We start from the raw sequence: 15139 nt of genomic DNA on the forward strand, positions 1-15139 counted from the left end.
CCGGAACGGGAATCGAACCCACCGTCTCCGGATTGGCGATCCATAGCCTTAACCACTAGGCTAACTGGAGACCCATGTTATCATGCATGCTCAATTTTGGCTGAATTTTGGCAAAATACTGGAGAACGTAGCGGTGAGGCACGCGCAACTACGAGCTCGTTGCTCTCCATAGTGAATCTATTGGCTAGAATGTTTGATAGCAAAACCCTGCAGAAAATATGTTCGCGAGAGCTCCGGACGGTACAAAAAGATGCGAGTACAGTAGAAAAGGTGGGCAAGATCTGAATAAATGACGTAGTATGGTTGTAATTTTTATTAGTTTCAACAGTATGCTACGACATGCAACGTGGTTTCATTGATATCACTCATTCTGCTTAACCTTCTCGTATATCCAGTCCGAATAGTGCGCCACATTGGTGAATACATCCGGGAATTCAGCGAAACTGCAATTTTTGTGACCGAACGATGATATCGCCGCCAGGAAGTACCGTCCCTCGAACGGTCCGTTCTTCACGTACTGGAACGGTGCCGATGTCAGGTAGCGCGAACAACTTGAGCTATCGTCATCGCGCGAAAAGGTGCCGCAAACATATCCTCCGGTTGAGTCCAACACTATCTTTTCTCCGGCATATTTCCTCCGACATTCTGCAAAGCTGACCAACTGGACCTTATTTCGGGTGATCGGTTTCTTCGAGCGGTTATAACGTTTCCAACCGATGATGGTGAACTTTTTGTCTTTGGGAAGGTCGGTTGCATCTCTCGGGGCAAGGCAAATCGGCGTTGTAGTTGTTGGTTTATATAGCTTGATTACCGCAATACTGGGGCTCTCAAACTTGAGAGTATCGTAGTCTGGATGTATAAATACGCTACTAACGGGGATTCTCGTCGCTGTGGTTTGAACGGTTTCGCCATAGATTTGGAAAAAGTCCGTCACGGTATTCAAATCGTAATCGTTGAGTCTCACCGAACGGCTGAAATTGAAATTTGTACGAAACGCTTGGAATTGGAAACATGATAGAATACAACTTACATAACGGAAAGTTGTTTTTTCAGAACGCAATGGGCGTCAGTAACGAGGAAACTGGGATGAATCAGAACTGCGTGACAAACATCTTCCAGGACAAGGGTTTTCATGTTGATGTATTCTATGATGGCCAACCATGGGTACTGATTTAGATATCCTTTCACTTCTTCCGGTGTTTCTGACGGATAGGTATCCTTGCCACAGTTTGCTATTTCTAGCAGGTTGGCTTGACTGCCAGAACTAGCTAGTGAAGTTGATCCTGGATGTACTGCGATTGGTCCTATGTCAATGGTGGATCTGGTCATGATTGTTGCTTTTGATATGATCCAGCTCATGTAGAATGCAACATCAGTAAAAACAACGTAGCTATCTTCTGACACGTGTAAAAGTTCATCATCCAGTAGAGCGTTACTGACAATTCCACGTAAAACCCAGTTCAAACCCACACGTATGAAAAGTCCACCTCCACTGTCTCCTTGGGTGATCTGAGTTCCATTGCGATGACCAGCACAGAACGTTTTGGACTCGAAGGAAAACTTGCTGAAATGACTCCTATCACTCTCAATGCACTCCCTGCGGGATACAATTTGAACCGTTGCCTCGTTCAAATGTTGTGGCATTCTGTAGTCCTCGTTCATACCCCATCCAACTATGTATCCTATTTGTGAGATTAATTTGCTTGACTGAGTATCACCTTGCCATAGGCAGATGGGTTGTATGTAACTATTGTAGGTGATTTCACTGTACAGCTTCAGTATCGCGATGTCATTTTCGAAAGTGATATTATTATAATCTTCGTGACGTATAATGACGTCAACATCGTGCTGTTGTACATGTCTCTCTGGTGAGTCTAGATTGGTTATGCCCACTTTAATAAGCACGTGGTCCGCCAGGAGTTTGTTTTCTCCACTCGCATCAAACGTACAATGAGCTGCCGTTATCACAAACTGTTCAGTCATAATCGTCACTCCACAAGCATACAGAACCGCACCATCTTTGTTTCGATGAAACATGGCGCCATGCCAAGGCCACGAACCGGCGAACGTTTTGTATCCATTGGCAATCAGCTGTTGCACAACCGTCTTCTTTTCTCCGCAGCTTTCCGCTGAAACGAGAACGATAAATGAAGTTCACCTTTATTCTCATAAAGGAGAAACCTACCAGTTTCTGCTGACTGGGAGCCATTCAAGATGTACGCCAGGTTCACAAGTTCTTCTCTTTCCTGCTGTGTTCCTGACGGATACGTTACCTTACTGCAATTCCCATAGTCAAAATCAGTTTCAGTGATTAGTTTTGTATCTACAGCCAAATAAGGTATGTCAGGCGCTTTTGTTTTGATCCAATTTAAATAGTAAGCAACGTCTGTGAATATAGTGTAACTGTCTGCCTGTATTTTTAATGTGCTTGCATTTATTTTAGCGTTACTAACAATTCCACGTAGAACCCAGCTCGAACCCATCCGCATATATAATCCGCCTCCACTATCTCCATGACTGGTATGAGAGCCGTTGTAGCATCCTGCACAAAATGTTTTTGACTTGAAGTAATACTTGTTGTAATGCCGTTTATCACTCTCCATGCAATTTTTCCTTGACACTATTGGCATCGTTGTTTCGGACAAGTCTTTAGGCAAACTATAGCCTTCATCAAGTCCCCATCCAACTACGAATCCTATTTTTGAGATTATTTTGCTCAACTCACTATCACCCTGCCATAAACATGCGGGCTGTATGTAGTTAGTATAGGTGATTTCCCAAGACAGCTTTAGCAACGCGATGTCATTTTCAAATGTGTCCATATTGTATTGCTTGTGTCTTTTAATCTTGTCGACGTCAAATTGTCGCATATGGTCCTCCGGTGAGTCCAGATTGCTGAGTCCTACCTTGACAAATACCCGATCCGCCGGAAGCTTTTTCCATCTTTCATACGTACAATGAGCTGCCGTTAGTACAAATCGCTCCGTCAAAATCGTCACTCCACAAGCATAGTCGGTCCTGCCTAGCCTGTATTTATGGTACATTGCACCGTGCCATGGCCACGCACCAATCCGTGCGGTGTATCCATGAGTAATCAGTGCAGCAGCTTCCAACTTTCTTTCTCCGCAGGTCCCCGCTGTAACGAGAATGTTTTACACCTTGTAACTATCAACCAAGACGCGGTGAAATAATGGAAAACCTTACTTCCTCCTGCCGACCGTACGATGAACAAACTTAGCGCCAGCGTTAATACCACAACTGTTGATGCTCCCATGGTCAACCGTAAAGTGATTTTCGAAACGATTATACCTATTTGGCTCAGCTCCGCACGGCCGTACAACGTTCATGTGAATTCTTGCGATAGTGCCTATCAACAGCGGTTATCAAACTTTTGTAGGATGGCAAAAACTTCGGTCTTCAGTGTGCTTAGTGGATAGACTTTCGATTGTCTATCTGGTGAGGACGGATTCGATTCCGTTTACGGTCAGGATAATGTTTTCGACTCTCTGGTCGTAATTTAGCATTGTGAATTGTCATTGCCACACAATATACAACTTCATGCATTATTGACAGGAAAAGAAACCCTTTCAATTATTAACTGCGGAAGTGCTCTACGAACACTTGGTCGGTGAAGTTCCGGTAGGAATGATTAACCTGAAATAAAAAGAAGAAGTGATGTGATGTCTATAAAATACGACCCGCAAATTGTTTCATTTGCATTATGTCACGCTATTAGGTCTCGTACCCTCAGGAATTTGTGTATGAGTCGTCACATTTGGATGAATCCCCCTCCTCCTCAAACCGTGACGTAAGTTGTGAAGAGTTGTTTTCGTTACCTTTCCAATCATTTAATCTCAAATAAGAGCGTAAAGTTAGGGGCTGTTGATAAACCATGTAGCCCAAATTTTGGCAATCTTGGACCCCCCCCCCCCCCCTCCCCACTCGTAGGCTTTCGTCCATAAGCATTAGTATTAGCATAGAGCGAGTCGCACAATTTCGTAGGTGATACAGTCCTAGGCCGCTGTTATGAGGGTTGTCTCCTTCCCGTCCGAACCAAAGCACAAAGATTTGGGACTAATCTCTGACTCTTAGACAAGACTGACGCAATCCTCCAATGGTCGAGAACTGTCCTGGCCACGTCCTTGCGACTGCTGAGAGATGGAAAAGGATGGTTAGTTTTGGACACCTATGAAAGATGCAGACAGCTCTACGATCTCTCAGGCCTAGGTGTCACGGGAATTTGGGTGTTGTTAGTGGAAGGGTAGACTCCAAAGGATACATTTGTAAACGTTCAGACGCACAAAATATTATTTGGTTGTGTTGAGACAGCTGCCTGCATTATTCATCTGGTTTGTTTTTTCCATCTTGACGCTGCAGAAGTGAGTGGCCGAAAATTTGGAATGGAAAACTGTATTATATTTTATTGAATAAGCTATTCGTGATACGCTTGCGACGGTTGTACAGTTTACCATAATTCCTGCATCATATGATAAGTTTACCTGAATCCTCCCGAAACAATATGTTCATCATCAGCAAACACTAAACACACCAACAGACACACCGGAAAAAAAATTACATCAATTGTTGATCCTGGAATGTTCCTACAGGAGCCTGGATACATTAGTTAGGAATATAGCAAGATCAAAATTTAATGTGGTAGATCTTACGCCGCAACGCACCATTTCAAGGTGATTTACCCACGTTACGGGTTCACTCGTAGATTTTCATCCATTACAGAATTTTTGAAATTTGTACGCAGCGTAGACTTTGACCAGACACAACCGGCCGCCCTCCCCGTCTACGTGGTTCATGAACAGCCCCTTATCACATCGTATACAGACACATCGTGTCGTTATTGACTCATTTCAAATTTTTGTATCTTGTTGGGATTGGAACCTATAAAAAAGTCCATTACTGTGATCCATTTTGGTATAACCCTGTTTGCCACCTTCTCTAAGCACGGGTCAAATCTGGTACGGTTCTTAATGAGTTTTACAACCAAATTGGGATTTTTTTTTTACTAATTTTCAAATGGAGTTACGACACTCTTGTTGATATATGTACACTTGGAATTCGTTATACACTGTGCCACCCACTACGCTCAAAAAATAACGTAATCGGATGTAAGGAAGCCGAGAAATCGCAGTGGGTCTAAAGGAGATGATATACCGTGTACAACGAATTCCGACTGTATGTACTAGACAATATGCACAAATAATTATGTACATACTAAACTTCATAGTTACAAAATCCACAGATATCAGTTTGACGTCGTTTAATCTTGTTCACGAGATCCTCACAATCGACCCAAAAAAAAACAAGTTTATTCATAACTGCATTCATAGGTGCCGCTGACAACAAACGCAAAATAAGGTTTGGACATCCGCTATCGGTAATCTTTTTTAAGGGTTATTCCTTTCCAGAGTGATGCCAATGTCAAGTGAAGAGCCCAGTTACTGTGCCCATATATTTGATATTTTACATTGAACCCTTTTCGAAGTCAACCCCGCACCAAATTTACCATGTAGGTACATACATTGAAGTATTTATTAGAGCGACATGTGCTATTAACGGCGAATTTAGACGATATGCAGGAGAACGTAGTAGGCAAAGGAAGAACTTCGAGCTCGTTGTCCTTCACAGTGGATCTATTGACTAGAACGATTGATAGCAAAACCCTGCAGAAAATGTGTTCGTGGGAGCTCCGGACGATACAAAAAGATGTGACTACAGTGGAAAAGGTGGCCAAGAGCTAAAAAATGACGTAAATAGAACCTTTGTAAGTTTTATTAGGTAAAACAGTACGCGACGACATGCAACGTGGTTTCATAGATATCACTCATTCTGCTTAACCTTCTCGTATATCCATTCCGAATAGTGCGCCACATTGGTGAATACATTCGGGTATTCATCACGCCTGCAATTTCTGTGACCGAACGATAACATCGCCGCCAGGAAGTACCGTCCCTCGAACGGTCCGTTCTTCACGTACTGGAACGGTGCCGATGCCAGATAGTGCGAACAACTTGAGTTATCGTCATTGTGCGAATAGGTGCCGCAAACTTGTCCTCCGGTTGAATCCAGCACTATCTTTTCTCCGGCGTATTTACTCCGACAATCTGCAAAATTGACCAATTGGACCTCATTTCGGATAATCGGTTTCTCCGAACGGTTATTACGCTTCCACCCGATGATAGTGAACTTTTTGTCTTTGGGAAGGTCGGTTGCATCTCTCGGGGCAAGGCAAATTGGCGTTGTAGTTGTTGGTTTATCTAGCTTGATTAGCACAATACTGTTCCCAAACTTGGGAGTATCGTAGTCTGGATGTTTAAATACGCCACTAACGGGTATTCTCGTCGCTGTGGTTTGAATGGTTTTGCCATCGATTTGGAAAATGTCTGTCACGGTATTCAAATCATAATCGTTGAGTCTTACCGATTGGCTGAAATTGAAATTTGAACGATACGCTTGGAATTAGAAACATGATAGAAGAAAACTTACATGACGGCAAGGCGCTTTTTCAGAACGATGGCGGAAGTAACGAGGAAACTAGGATGAATCAAAACTCCGTGGCAAACATCCTCCAGGACAAGGGTTTTCATGTTGATGTATTCTATGATGGCCAACCATGGGTACTGATTTAGATATCCTTTCACTTCTTCCGGTGTTCCTGACGGATAGGTATCCTTGCCACAGTTTGCTATTTCTAGCAGGTTGGCTTGACTGCCAGAACTAGCTAATGAAGTTGACCCTGGATGCTCTACGATTGGTTCTATGTCAATGGTAAAACTGGTCATGATTGTTACTTTTGATATGATCCAGCTCATGTAGAATGCAACATCAGTAAAAACAACGTAGCTATCTTCGGACAAGCGTAAAAAAGAACCATCATGTCGAGCGTTACTGACAATTCCACGTAAAACCCAGTTCAAACCCACACGTATGAAAAGTCCACCTCCACTGTCTCCTTGGGTGATCTGAGTTCCATTGCGATGACCAGCACAGAACGTTTTGGACGCGTAGGAAAACTTGCTGAAATGACTCCTATCACTCTCAATGCACTCCCTCTGGGATACAATTTGAACCGTTGCCTCGTTCAAATCTTGTGGCATTCTGTAGTCCTCGTTTAGTCCCCATCCTACTATGTATCCTACTTGTGAGACTATTTTGCTCAACTGAGTATCACCCTGCCATAGACAGATGGGTTGTATGTAATTATTGTAGGTGATTTCACTGTAGAGCTTCAGCAACGCGATATCATTTTCGAAAGTGACCTCATCGTACTCTTCGTGACGTATGATCATGTCAACGTCGTGTTGTTGTACATGTCTCTCCGGTGATTCTAAATTGCTTATGCCCACTTTTATAAACACACGGTTTGCCGAGAGTTTTTGTCTTTCATTCGGATCAATCGTACAATGAGCTGCTGTTATCACAAACCGTTCAGTCATAATCGTCACTCCACAAGCATATAAAGCCCCAATTTTTCTGTATCGATGAAACATGGCGCCATGCCAAGGCCATGAACCGGCGAACGCTTTGTACCCATTGGCAATCAGCTGTTGCGCATCCATCTTCTTTTCTCCGCAGCTTTCCGCTGAAACGAGAACGATCAATGAAGTTCACCTTTGACCTCACAATGAAACAACCTACCAGCTTCCGCGTTCAAGATCAACGCCAGGTTCACTAGTTCTTCTCTTTCTTGCTGTGTTTCAGTTTCAATAATTAGCATTGTATTTGCTGCGAAATAAGGTATGTCAGGCACTTTTGTTTTGATCCAGTTTAAATAGTAAGTAACATCTGTGAATATACTGTAACTGTCTGCCTGTACTTTTAATGTGCTTGCATTTATTTTAGAGTTACTAACAATTCCACGTAAAACCCAGTTCGAGCCCATCCGCAAATACAATCCTCCTCCACTGTCACCATGGCTGACATGGGAGCCAACGTGGCATCCTGCACAAAATGTTTTTGACTCGAAGTAATACTTGTTGTAATACCACCTATCACTCTCCCTGCATTCTTTGCTTGACACTATTGGCATAGTCGCTTCGAGCAAATATTTGGGCAAGCTGTAGCCTTCATCAAGTCCCCATCCAACTACGTATCCTATTTTTGAGACTATTTTGCTCAACTGTGTATCACCCTGCCACAAACATACAGGCTGTATGTAGTTAGTAAAGGTAATTTCACTATACAGTTTTAGCAACGCGATGTCATTTTCGAACGTTTCCTTGTCGTAATCATCGTGTCGAATAATCTTGTCAACATCAAACTGCCGCGAATGGTCCTCCGGTGAGTCCAGGTTGCTAAATCCCACTTTGATAAATACTCGATCCGCCGGAAGCCTTTGCCATCCGTCATACGTACAATGAGCTGCCGTTAATACAAATTGCTCCGTCAAAATCGTCACTCCACACGCATACTTGGTCACACCTAGGTTGTGTCTATGAAACATTGCACCGTGCCATGGCCACGCACCAGCCCGTGCCTTGTATCCATAAGCAATCAGCTCAGATGCAGTCAACTTTCTTTCTCCGCAGGTTCCCGCTGTAACGAGAATGTTTCACACCTTGTAACTATCAATTAAAACGAGAAAAATAAACGAAAACCTCACTTCCTTCTGTCGGCCGTATGATGAACATGCTTAGCACTAGCGCCAATCCCACAACAGTTAATGCTCCCATGGTCAACCGTAAACTGATCTTCAAAACGGTTATTTTTGGCTCAGCACGACAACATTTGTGGGAATCCCTGCGTTAGTGCCTACACCTAAACAAATCGCGCATTTTTGGGAGAATTCATTCACAAAAACACTCTTGACGGAGCTGCAGTGCTGGCACCTGGCGGGAGTCGTTTGAAAAAACCAGAAAAACACGTCTTTTATGACTTCTTCACGCACAAGGTGACAGATACAAATGGATTTCTCATAGGAGTGATTGTATTTAGTTTGACTTCCGTAAAAGCCGGCCCTGCTGTTGTGATACGGCAAAGCTTATAATTCAAGCTGATTTTTCAAACACACATTGTCAAGCTGCCATCACAGCACAGCCAGTGGGGCAAATTCAAAAAAAAAAAAGTGGGATATTGGGTTTTGCGGCAAAACAATTGATAGCCATTCGGTGTCTTCGGAAGTGTTTCATAGTTATTTTTTGTACTTTTGGAAGGTGTTAAAAAACATTAATTTCCAAAATCGATAATGATGCCATTCGAATGAAGCCATTTTGAAAAACTTTTCCGAAGACGAGAAAATTCTCCAAACCTTACAAAGGTCTGTGCACCAATAGAAGCATATAGTGTTATACCAGCGCTTGAAAAGATTTTTTTCAACATATTTTTTTTTATTCATTTTTTGCCTTTCTCGTACACTAAGTGTACTGGAAAGGCTATATGTTCACTCCAAAAATGACTTTTTGATAGAAGGCCCGTAGAGTCGAGTCACATATACCAATCGACTCAGCTCGACGAATTGAGGTGATGTCTGTGTGTATGTATGTGTGTGTGTATGTGTGTGTGTATGTATGTGTGTATGTGTGTGTGAATGTGTGCAAAAAAACTCACATCACTTTTTGGCAGTAAACCTCAACCGATTTTAATGACCGATGGTTCATTCGACGCGGAATCTGGTCCCATTGTTTCCTATTGAAAATGGTTCGGATCGGTCCAGCCGTTCCGGAGTTATGGACATTTAGGTGTTCCGGACCAGTACCCTTGAAAAGGGCCATACATAAAAATGTAGCAAACACATACATGCGACACATCAAACTGTGGCATTTTGGATAACTTGATGAACAGTTAGCAAGAAAACAGTCTCAGACCTTATCTGAACCGGTTATGTTCCGGAACCGGTTCCGGATGTCCCGCTGGAAGTGGTCAAATATAAAAGTGATCCAAACCCATGCATGCGACACATCAACCTGCGGCAATTTCGATAACCTGATGAACAGTTAGCAAGAAAACAGTCTCAGACCATATCTGAACCGGTTGTAATCCGGAACCGTTTCTGGGTGTCGCGCCGGAAGTGGCCAAATAAAAAAAAATACCAAAGCCATACATGCGACACATCTAATTGCGGCAATTTCGATAACCTGATGAACAGTTAGCAATAAAATAGTCTCAGACCATATCAGAACCGGTTGTGTTCCGGAACCGGTTCCGGATATCCCACCGAAAGTGACCAAATATAAAAGTGAACCAAATCTATGCATGCGACATATCAAAGTGCGACTTTTTTGATAATCCAATGAATGGTTGGCATAAAAAAAGACTCAGACCTTATCTGAACCGGTAGTGTTTCGGAACCGGTTCCGGATGTCCCGCTGGATGTGGTCAAATATAAAAGTGATCCAAACCCATGCATGCGACACATCAACCTGCGGCAATTTCGATAACCTGATGAACTGTTAGCAGGAAAACAGTCGCAGACCATATCTGAATCGGTAGTGTTGCGGAACAGGTTCCAGGAGCTCCACCGGAAGTGGCCGTATATAAAATTTGACAAAACTTTTGCATGCGGCACATCAAATCAAGGCTTTTCCGACAACTTAATGACCGGTTATCAGTAGTTCCGAAATTAGTTCCGAGTTTCCCTCCGAAAGCGGCTAAATATAAAATTGTACCAAACCCATGCATGCGACACAGCAAAGCGCGGCATTTTTGATAATCTAATAAACGTTTTCAAGCAAATAGGCTCAGACTACTTAAGAGACTATCGGTAGTGTTCCGCAACCGGTTTCGGGCCGGAAGTGAAACCAAACCAATGCATGCGATACCTCAAATCACGGCTTTTTAGGTAACATGATGAACAGTTGCAAGAAAATAGACGAAAGCCATATCAGTGTGTTAAGGGACCGATTCCGGGTGTCCCGCCAGAAATGGTCGAATGTAAAAGAGAACCAATATATGTGACATATCAATGACTTATTCAGTAACATGATAAACGGTCAGCCAACAAACAATCTCAGACCATTTTTGGAAGAACCGGTAGTATTCCAAAACTGGTGACGAGACGAGTAACCCACCGGAAGTGGTAAAATATAGAAGGGAACTAAACCATAGCGGCGTTTTTGATAATCTGATAAACGGTCAACAAGAAAATAGTTTTAGGCCACATCTAGAACTTGTAATAATATTTCGGAATCGGTTGCGGGTGTTCTATCGGAAGCGATTTAATAGAAGTAAACCAAAATCATGCATGCGATACATATAATCGTGGGTTTTTCAAAAATTTGCTGTACGGTTAGCAAGAAAATAGCCTCAGATTACATTAATTTTTAGCTTCTTAGGTAACCCGATGAACAATTGACAAGAACATAGTCTCAGACCATATTTGATACAACCGGAATCGATTCCAGGTGTCCCACCGGGAGTGGTCAAACGCGAAATTTAACAAAACCCATGCAAGCTGTACATCAAATAGCGGAATTATAGAGGTGAACAAAATAAATATCAAAGCATTATATCAAATCGTGGCTTTTTTGATAGCCTGTAAACGTTGGGTAAGATTATAAGTGAAGAAATGGCCAAAGTCTTCATATATGCAAAAGAACAAAGTCGTGACCAAAGCGATCCCTTCAAATCACACCATTTCTGGTTCCAGCGGTGTAAATGTATAGTAGGATGGATCAACGTTTTATGGAAAAAATATAATTTAATCGCATCAGCACCTTATACAGTTTTCAATATTTCAATCTTCAATCTCCTTTTGCTTCTAAAATTACTGCTCACAATTTGGGTGCGGCTGGTTGAGCCCTCACTCTTCTCATTGCGATTAAAATTTGAATGGAAAATTTACATTTATTGCATTTTTCTCGTAAGTAGGTCAAATTTTACATGAATCGTGTTACCAATGGTAAAAAAATAGCCTAAAGTGTGCTAAATTAACATTGGCGAAGATCACAAAGTGATCTGTTATTGTGAATAAAGTTAAGCTTCTTCATGCACCCCGCTGCCGTAGTGCATGAAATGGAGTCATAATGACCCTAATGCACGACTAGGGTTTAGGCGGTCAAGCAGTCACCTGAGAGGTCTGATATTTGTCAGCTCTGTATTGATGTTGAACTTGACCATCAATAAGTTTCCCAAATCGATGATGGCTTTGTTAAAATTATACTTTATTCCAAAAGCTAGACTTTACATATACTGTGGCGTGAGTGAGAAATGGACAAATTGAGGTGAAATTTGCGAAAAAGTTACTCGTCCTCTCGGTGAGACTCGAACTCACGACTCCTACTTTGTTAAAATTGTTGCTTTTCTATATAAAGTGTTTTCAGGATTCAGGAACATTTTGGCTAACGTCGACGGAAAGTTCATGAGCTCATATTCGACGAGAAAGGCACTATCACCACTAGGTGGATTAATCTGGGTTTTTTGTTTCACAATGTTTAACAATGTTGTAAATACTTTAAAAATGCAAATCTTTTCCGAAGGCTACAATTTTCTATCTCAACACTCAAATTCATTTTATTATTATTTTTCAAGCACAAATTTCAAAATCTTGCAACTTTTAAAGAAGCAAATATTAGCAGCTGATTTTTTGCAAAACTAAAACAGAACGGGATCACGCGGATTTCTTGATTTTCTTTTCTTTTTCAAATGAAAAACAACCTCTTCAAACCGTTTTTTTTTTCAGTGTAACTTTCTTGTTTCTTTTTTTAATATGCTTGATGTTCTGTAACGGCTTACTCTTTAACTAAGAGCCTGTACGATCAAGTTAGATTTATGTTACAGATAAAACACAATAAATAATTTAAAAACAAATGATTTAAAAGATGGCACAATACTGTGCCAAAATATGTAGTTTTGAAGCCTCTACATCAAACATATCGAAAAATGAATCAAGAAAGTACGTTTGTCTTACTTATTTTAGTCGAATAGTGTGATGCGCAACTACATGAACCACAGCCCACGCTATCACTCATTCTGTTTGACCTTCTCGTACAACCAGTCCGAATAGTGCGCCACATTGGTGAACACATCCGGGTATTCATCGCGCTTGCAGTTGCTATGACCGAACGATGATATAGCCGCCAGGAAGTACCGTCCCTCGAACGGTCCGTTCTTCACGTACTGGAACGGTGCCGAACCCAGGTAGTGCGAACAACTTGAACTATCGTCATCGTGCGAGTAGGTGCTGCAAACTTGCCCTCCGCTTGAATCCAGCACAAGCTTTTCGCCGGCGTATTTGCTCCGACAGTCTGCAAAGCTGGCCAACTGGACCACGTTTCGGATCATCGGTTTCTCCGGGCGGTTGCTACGCTTCCAACCGATGATGGTGAACTTTTTGTCTCTGGGAAGGTCGGTTGCATCTCTCGGGGCAAGGCAGATTGGCGTTGTGGTAGTTGGTTTATCTAGCTTGATCAGCGCAATACTGTTCGCAAACTTGGGAGTATCGTAGTCCGGATGTACAGATATGCCACGAACGGGGATTCTCGTCGCTGTAGTTGAAATGGTTTTGCCATCGATTTTGAAAATGTCCGTCACTGTATCCAAACGGTAATCGTTGAGTCGTACCGATCGGCTGAAATTCAGAATTCGACTTATACGCTGGAAAATGAAAACAAGATAGAATAAAACTTACATGACGGAAAGTCGCTTTTTCTGAACGCAATGGGCGGCAGTAACGAGGAAACTGGGATGAATCAAAACTCCGTGGCAAACATCCTCCAGGACACGGGTGTTCATGTTGATGTATTCGACTACGGCCAGCCAAGGGTACTGATTTAGGTATCCTTTCACTTCTTCCGGTGTGCCCGACGGATAGGTATCCTTACCACAGTTTGCAATACCTAGCAGGTTGGCTTGACTGTCAGAGCCAGCTAGTGAAGTTGTTCCTGGAGGTTCTATGATTGGTTCTATGTCAATGGTGAAACTGGTCATGATTGTTACTTTGGATTTGATCCAGCTCATGTAGAATGCAACATCAGTAAAAATAACATAGCTATCTGCTGCCACGGTGAGAGTATCTGGGCTAGCTTTAGTGTTACTGACTATTCCGCGTAGAACCCAGTTCGAGCCCATCCGCAAGAATAATCCACCTCCACTGTCTCCTTGGGCGGCATGAGTTCCATTGCGATAACCAGCACAGAACGTTTTGGACTCGAAGTAAAACTTGCTGAAATGATTCCTATCACTCTCAATGCACTCCCTGCGAGACACAATCGGAGCCGTTGCCTCGTTCAAATCTTGTGGCAGTTTGTAGTCCTCGTTCAGCCCCCACCCTACTATGTATCCTACTTGTGAGACTATTTTGCTCAACTGAGTATCACCCTGCCATAGGCAAATGGGTTGTATGTAATTATTGTAGGTGATTTCACTGTACAACTTCAGCAACGCGATGTCATTTTCGAAGGTGACTACGTCATACTCTTCGTGACGTATGATCAGGTCAACGTCGTGTTGTTGTACATGGCTCTCCGGTGAATTTAGATTGCTTAAGCCCACTTTTATAAACACACGGTTTGCCGGGAGTTTTTGTCTTTCATTCGGGTCAATCGTACAATGAGCTGCCGTTATCACAAATTGTTCCGTCATAATTGTCACTCCACAAACATAGGCAGTCGCACCTTTTCTGTATCGATGAAACATGGCGCCATGCCAAGGCCACGAACCGGCCAACGCTTTGTACCCATTGGCAATCAGCTGTTGCGCAACCGTCTTCTTTTCTCCGCAGTTTCCCGCTGAAACGAGAACGATCAATGAAGTTCACCTTTGACCTCACAAAGAAACAACCTACCAGCTTCCGCTGACTGAGAGCCGAACGAAATCAACGCCAACGCCAAATGGACAAATACAAACCCTCTCATGATCGACAGTAGACTGATCTCCCAAACGGTTTTGGCTCGATGTGCAACAACTCGCGCAGCGATGATCCAAACATAAAATTCCGGGGAATTCCCTTCTTGAATCATCGAGATAGTAGCGGCGTTGATCAACCGGTATGCAGAGTCCGCAGCCGATAAGGTGCGTACCACATGCTGATTACTCTCGCGCGCTTCTTCTCCCATATGACGTTTCACAACAAAGTAAATCTGCCTTCGAAAAGAATCATTTCCTAGTACGAGGGAATTCCACGACGCCGCCAACAATCGATCGATCGATGGCTCTGGGTGCTGTTCTGCGGGGAGACCTGTTCCTCCGG

The 15139-nt window shown here is 42.8% G+C and overlaps 4 protein-coding genes across 4 annotated transcripts in view; 1 reads left to right on the top strand and 3 right to left on the bottom strand.

Annotated features, from left to right (window-relative positions):
* Positions 1 to 15139, top strand: part of LOC109402526 (transcription factor hamlet) — a 368179-nt gene that overhangs the window by 327938 nt on the left and 25102 nt on the right. The gene's annotated exons all lie outside the window — the stretch shown is intronic.
* Positions 182 to 4606, bottom strand: LOC115262126 (transmembrane protease serine 9-like). The gene is made up of 3 exons (XM_062849406.1): positions 2186 to 4606; positions 1031 to 2129; positions 182 to 971 (listed from the first exon to the last, which is right to left on the bottom strand). The coding sequence occupies exons 1-3, from the start codon at positions 3042 to 3044 to the stop codon at positions 362 to 364; spliced, it is 2568 nt and encodes an 855-aa protein (XP_062705390.1). The 5' UTR covers positions 3045 to 4606; the 3' UTR covers positions 182 to 361.
* On the bottom strand, positions 4719 to 9225 carry LOC134288868 (transmembrane protease serine 9-like). The gene is made up of 4 exons (XM_062854782.1): positions 8618 to 9225; positions 7654 to 8550; positions 6502 to 7597; positions 4719 to 6442 (listed from the first exon to the last, which is right to left on the bottom strand). Exons 1-4 carry the CDS (start codon positions 8685 to 8687, stop codon positions 5836 to 5838), a joined length of 2670 nt encoding a protein of 889 aa, XP_062710766.1. The 5' UTR covers positions 8688 to 9225; the 3' UTR covers positions 4719 to 5835.
* On the bottom strand, positions 12373 to 15139 carry LOC109402229 (polyserase-2-like). The gene is made up of 3 exons (XM_062849408.1): positions 14735 to 15139; positions 13580 to 14678; positions 12373 to 13519 (listed from the first exon to the last, which is right to left on the bottom strand). The coding sequence occupies exons 1-3, from the start codon at positions 15003 to 15005 to the stop codon at positions 12913 to 12915; spliced, it is 1977 nt and encodes a 658-aa protein (XP_062705392.1). The 5' UTR covers positions 15006 to 15139; the 3' UTR covers positions 12373 to 12912.

Source organism: Aedes albopictus, chromosome 2, assembly GCF_035046485.1.
Source record: "Aedes albopictus strain Foshan chromosome 2, AalbF5, whole genome shotgun sequence".
NCBI lineage: Eukaryota > Metazoa > Arthropoda > Insecta > Diptera > Culicidae > Aedes > Aedes albopictus.

What these genes read in the sequence shown, in the direction of transcription:
- LOC115262126 (XM_062849406.1), bottom strand. Translation starts at nt 3,044, where the DNA reads ATGTACCATAAATACAGGCTAGGCAGGACCGACTATGCTTGTGGAGTG. An exon ending in CTCCCAGTCAGCAGAAACTG is followed by an intron (nt 2,130 to 2,185) that starts GTAGGTTTCTCC and finishes TTCTCGTTTCAG; the next exon opens with CGGAAAGCTGCGGAGAAAAG. An exon ending in AAAAAACAACTTTCCGTTAT is followed by an intron (nt 972 to 1,030) that starts GTAAGTTGTATT and finishes TTTCAATTTCAG; the next exon opens with CCGTTCGGTGAGACTCAACG.
- LOC109402229 (XM_062849408.1), bottom strand. Translation starts at nt 15,005, where the DNA reads ATGGGAGAAGAAGCGCGCGAGAGTAATCAGCATGTGGTACGCACCTTA. An exon ending in CTCTCAGTCAGCGGAAGCTG is followed by an intron (nt 14,679 to 14,734) that starts GTAGGTTGTTTC and finishes TTCTCGTTTCAG; the next exon opens with CGGGAAACTGCGGAGAAAAG. An exon ending in AAAAAGCGACTTTCCGTCAT is followed by an intron (nt 13,520 to 13,579) that starts GTAAGTTTTATT and finishes TCTGAATTTCAG; the next exon opens with CCGATCGGTACGACTCAACG.
- LOC134288868 (XM_062854782.1), bottom strand. Translation starts at nt 8,687, where the DNA reads ATGGGAGCATTAACTGTTGTGGGATTGGCGCTAGTGCTAAGCATGTTC. An exon ending in CATACGGCCGACAGAAGGAA is followed by an intron (nt 8,551 to 8,617) that starts GTGAGGTTTTCG and finishes TTCTCGTTACAG; the next exon opens with CGGGAACCTGCGGAGAAAGA. An exon ending in GATCTTGAACGCGGAAGCTG is followed by an intron (nt 7,598 to 7,653) that starts GTAGGTTGTTTC and finishes TTCTCGTTTCAG; the next exon opens with CGGAAAGCTGCGGAGAAAAG.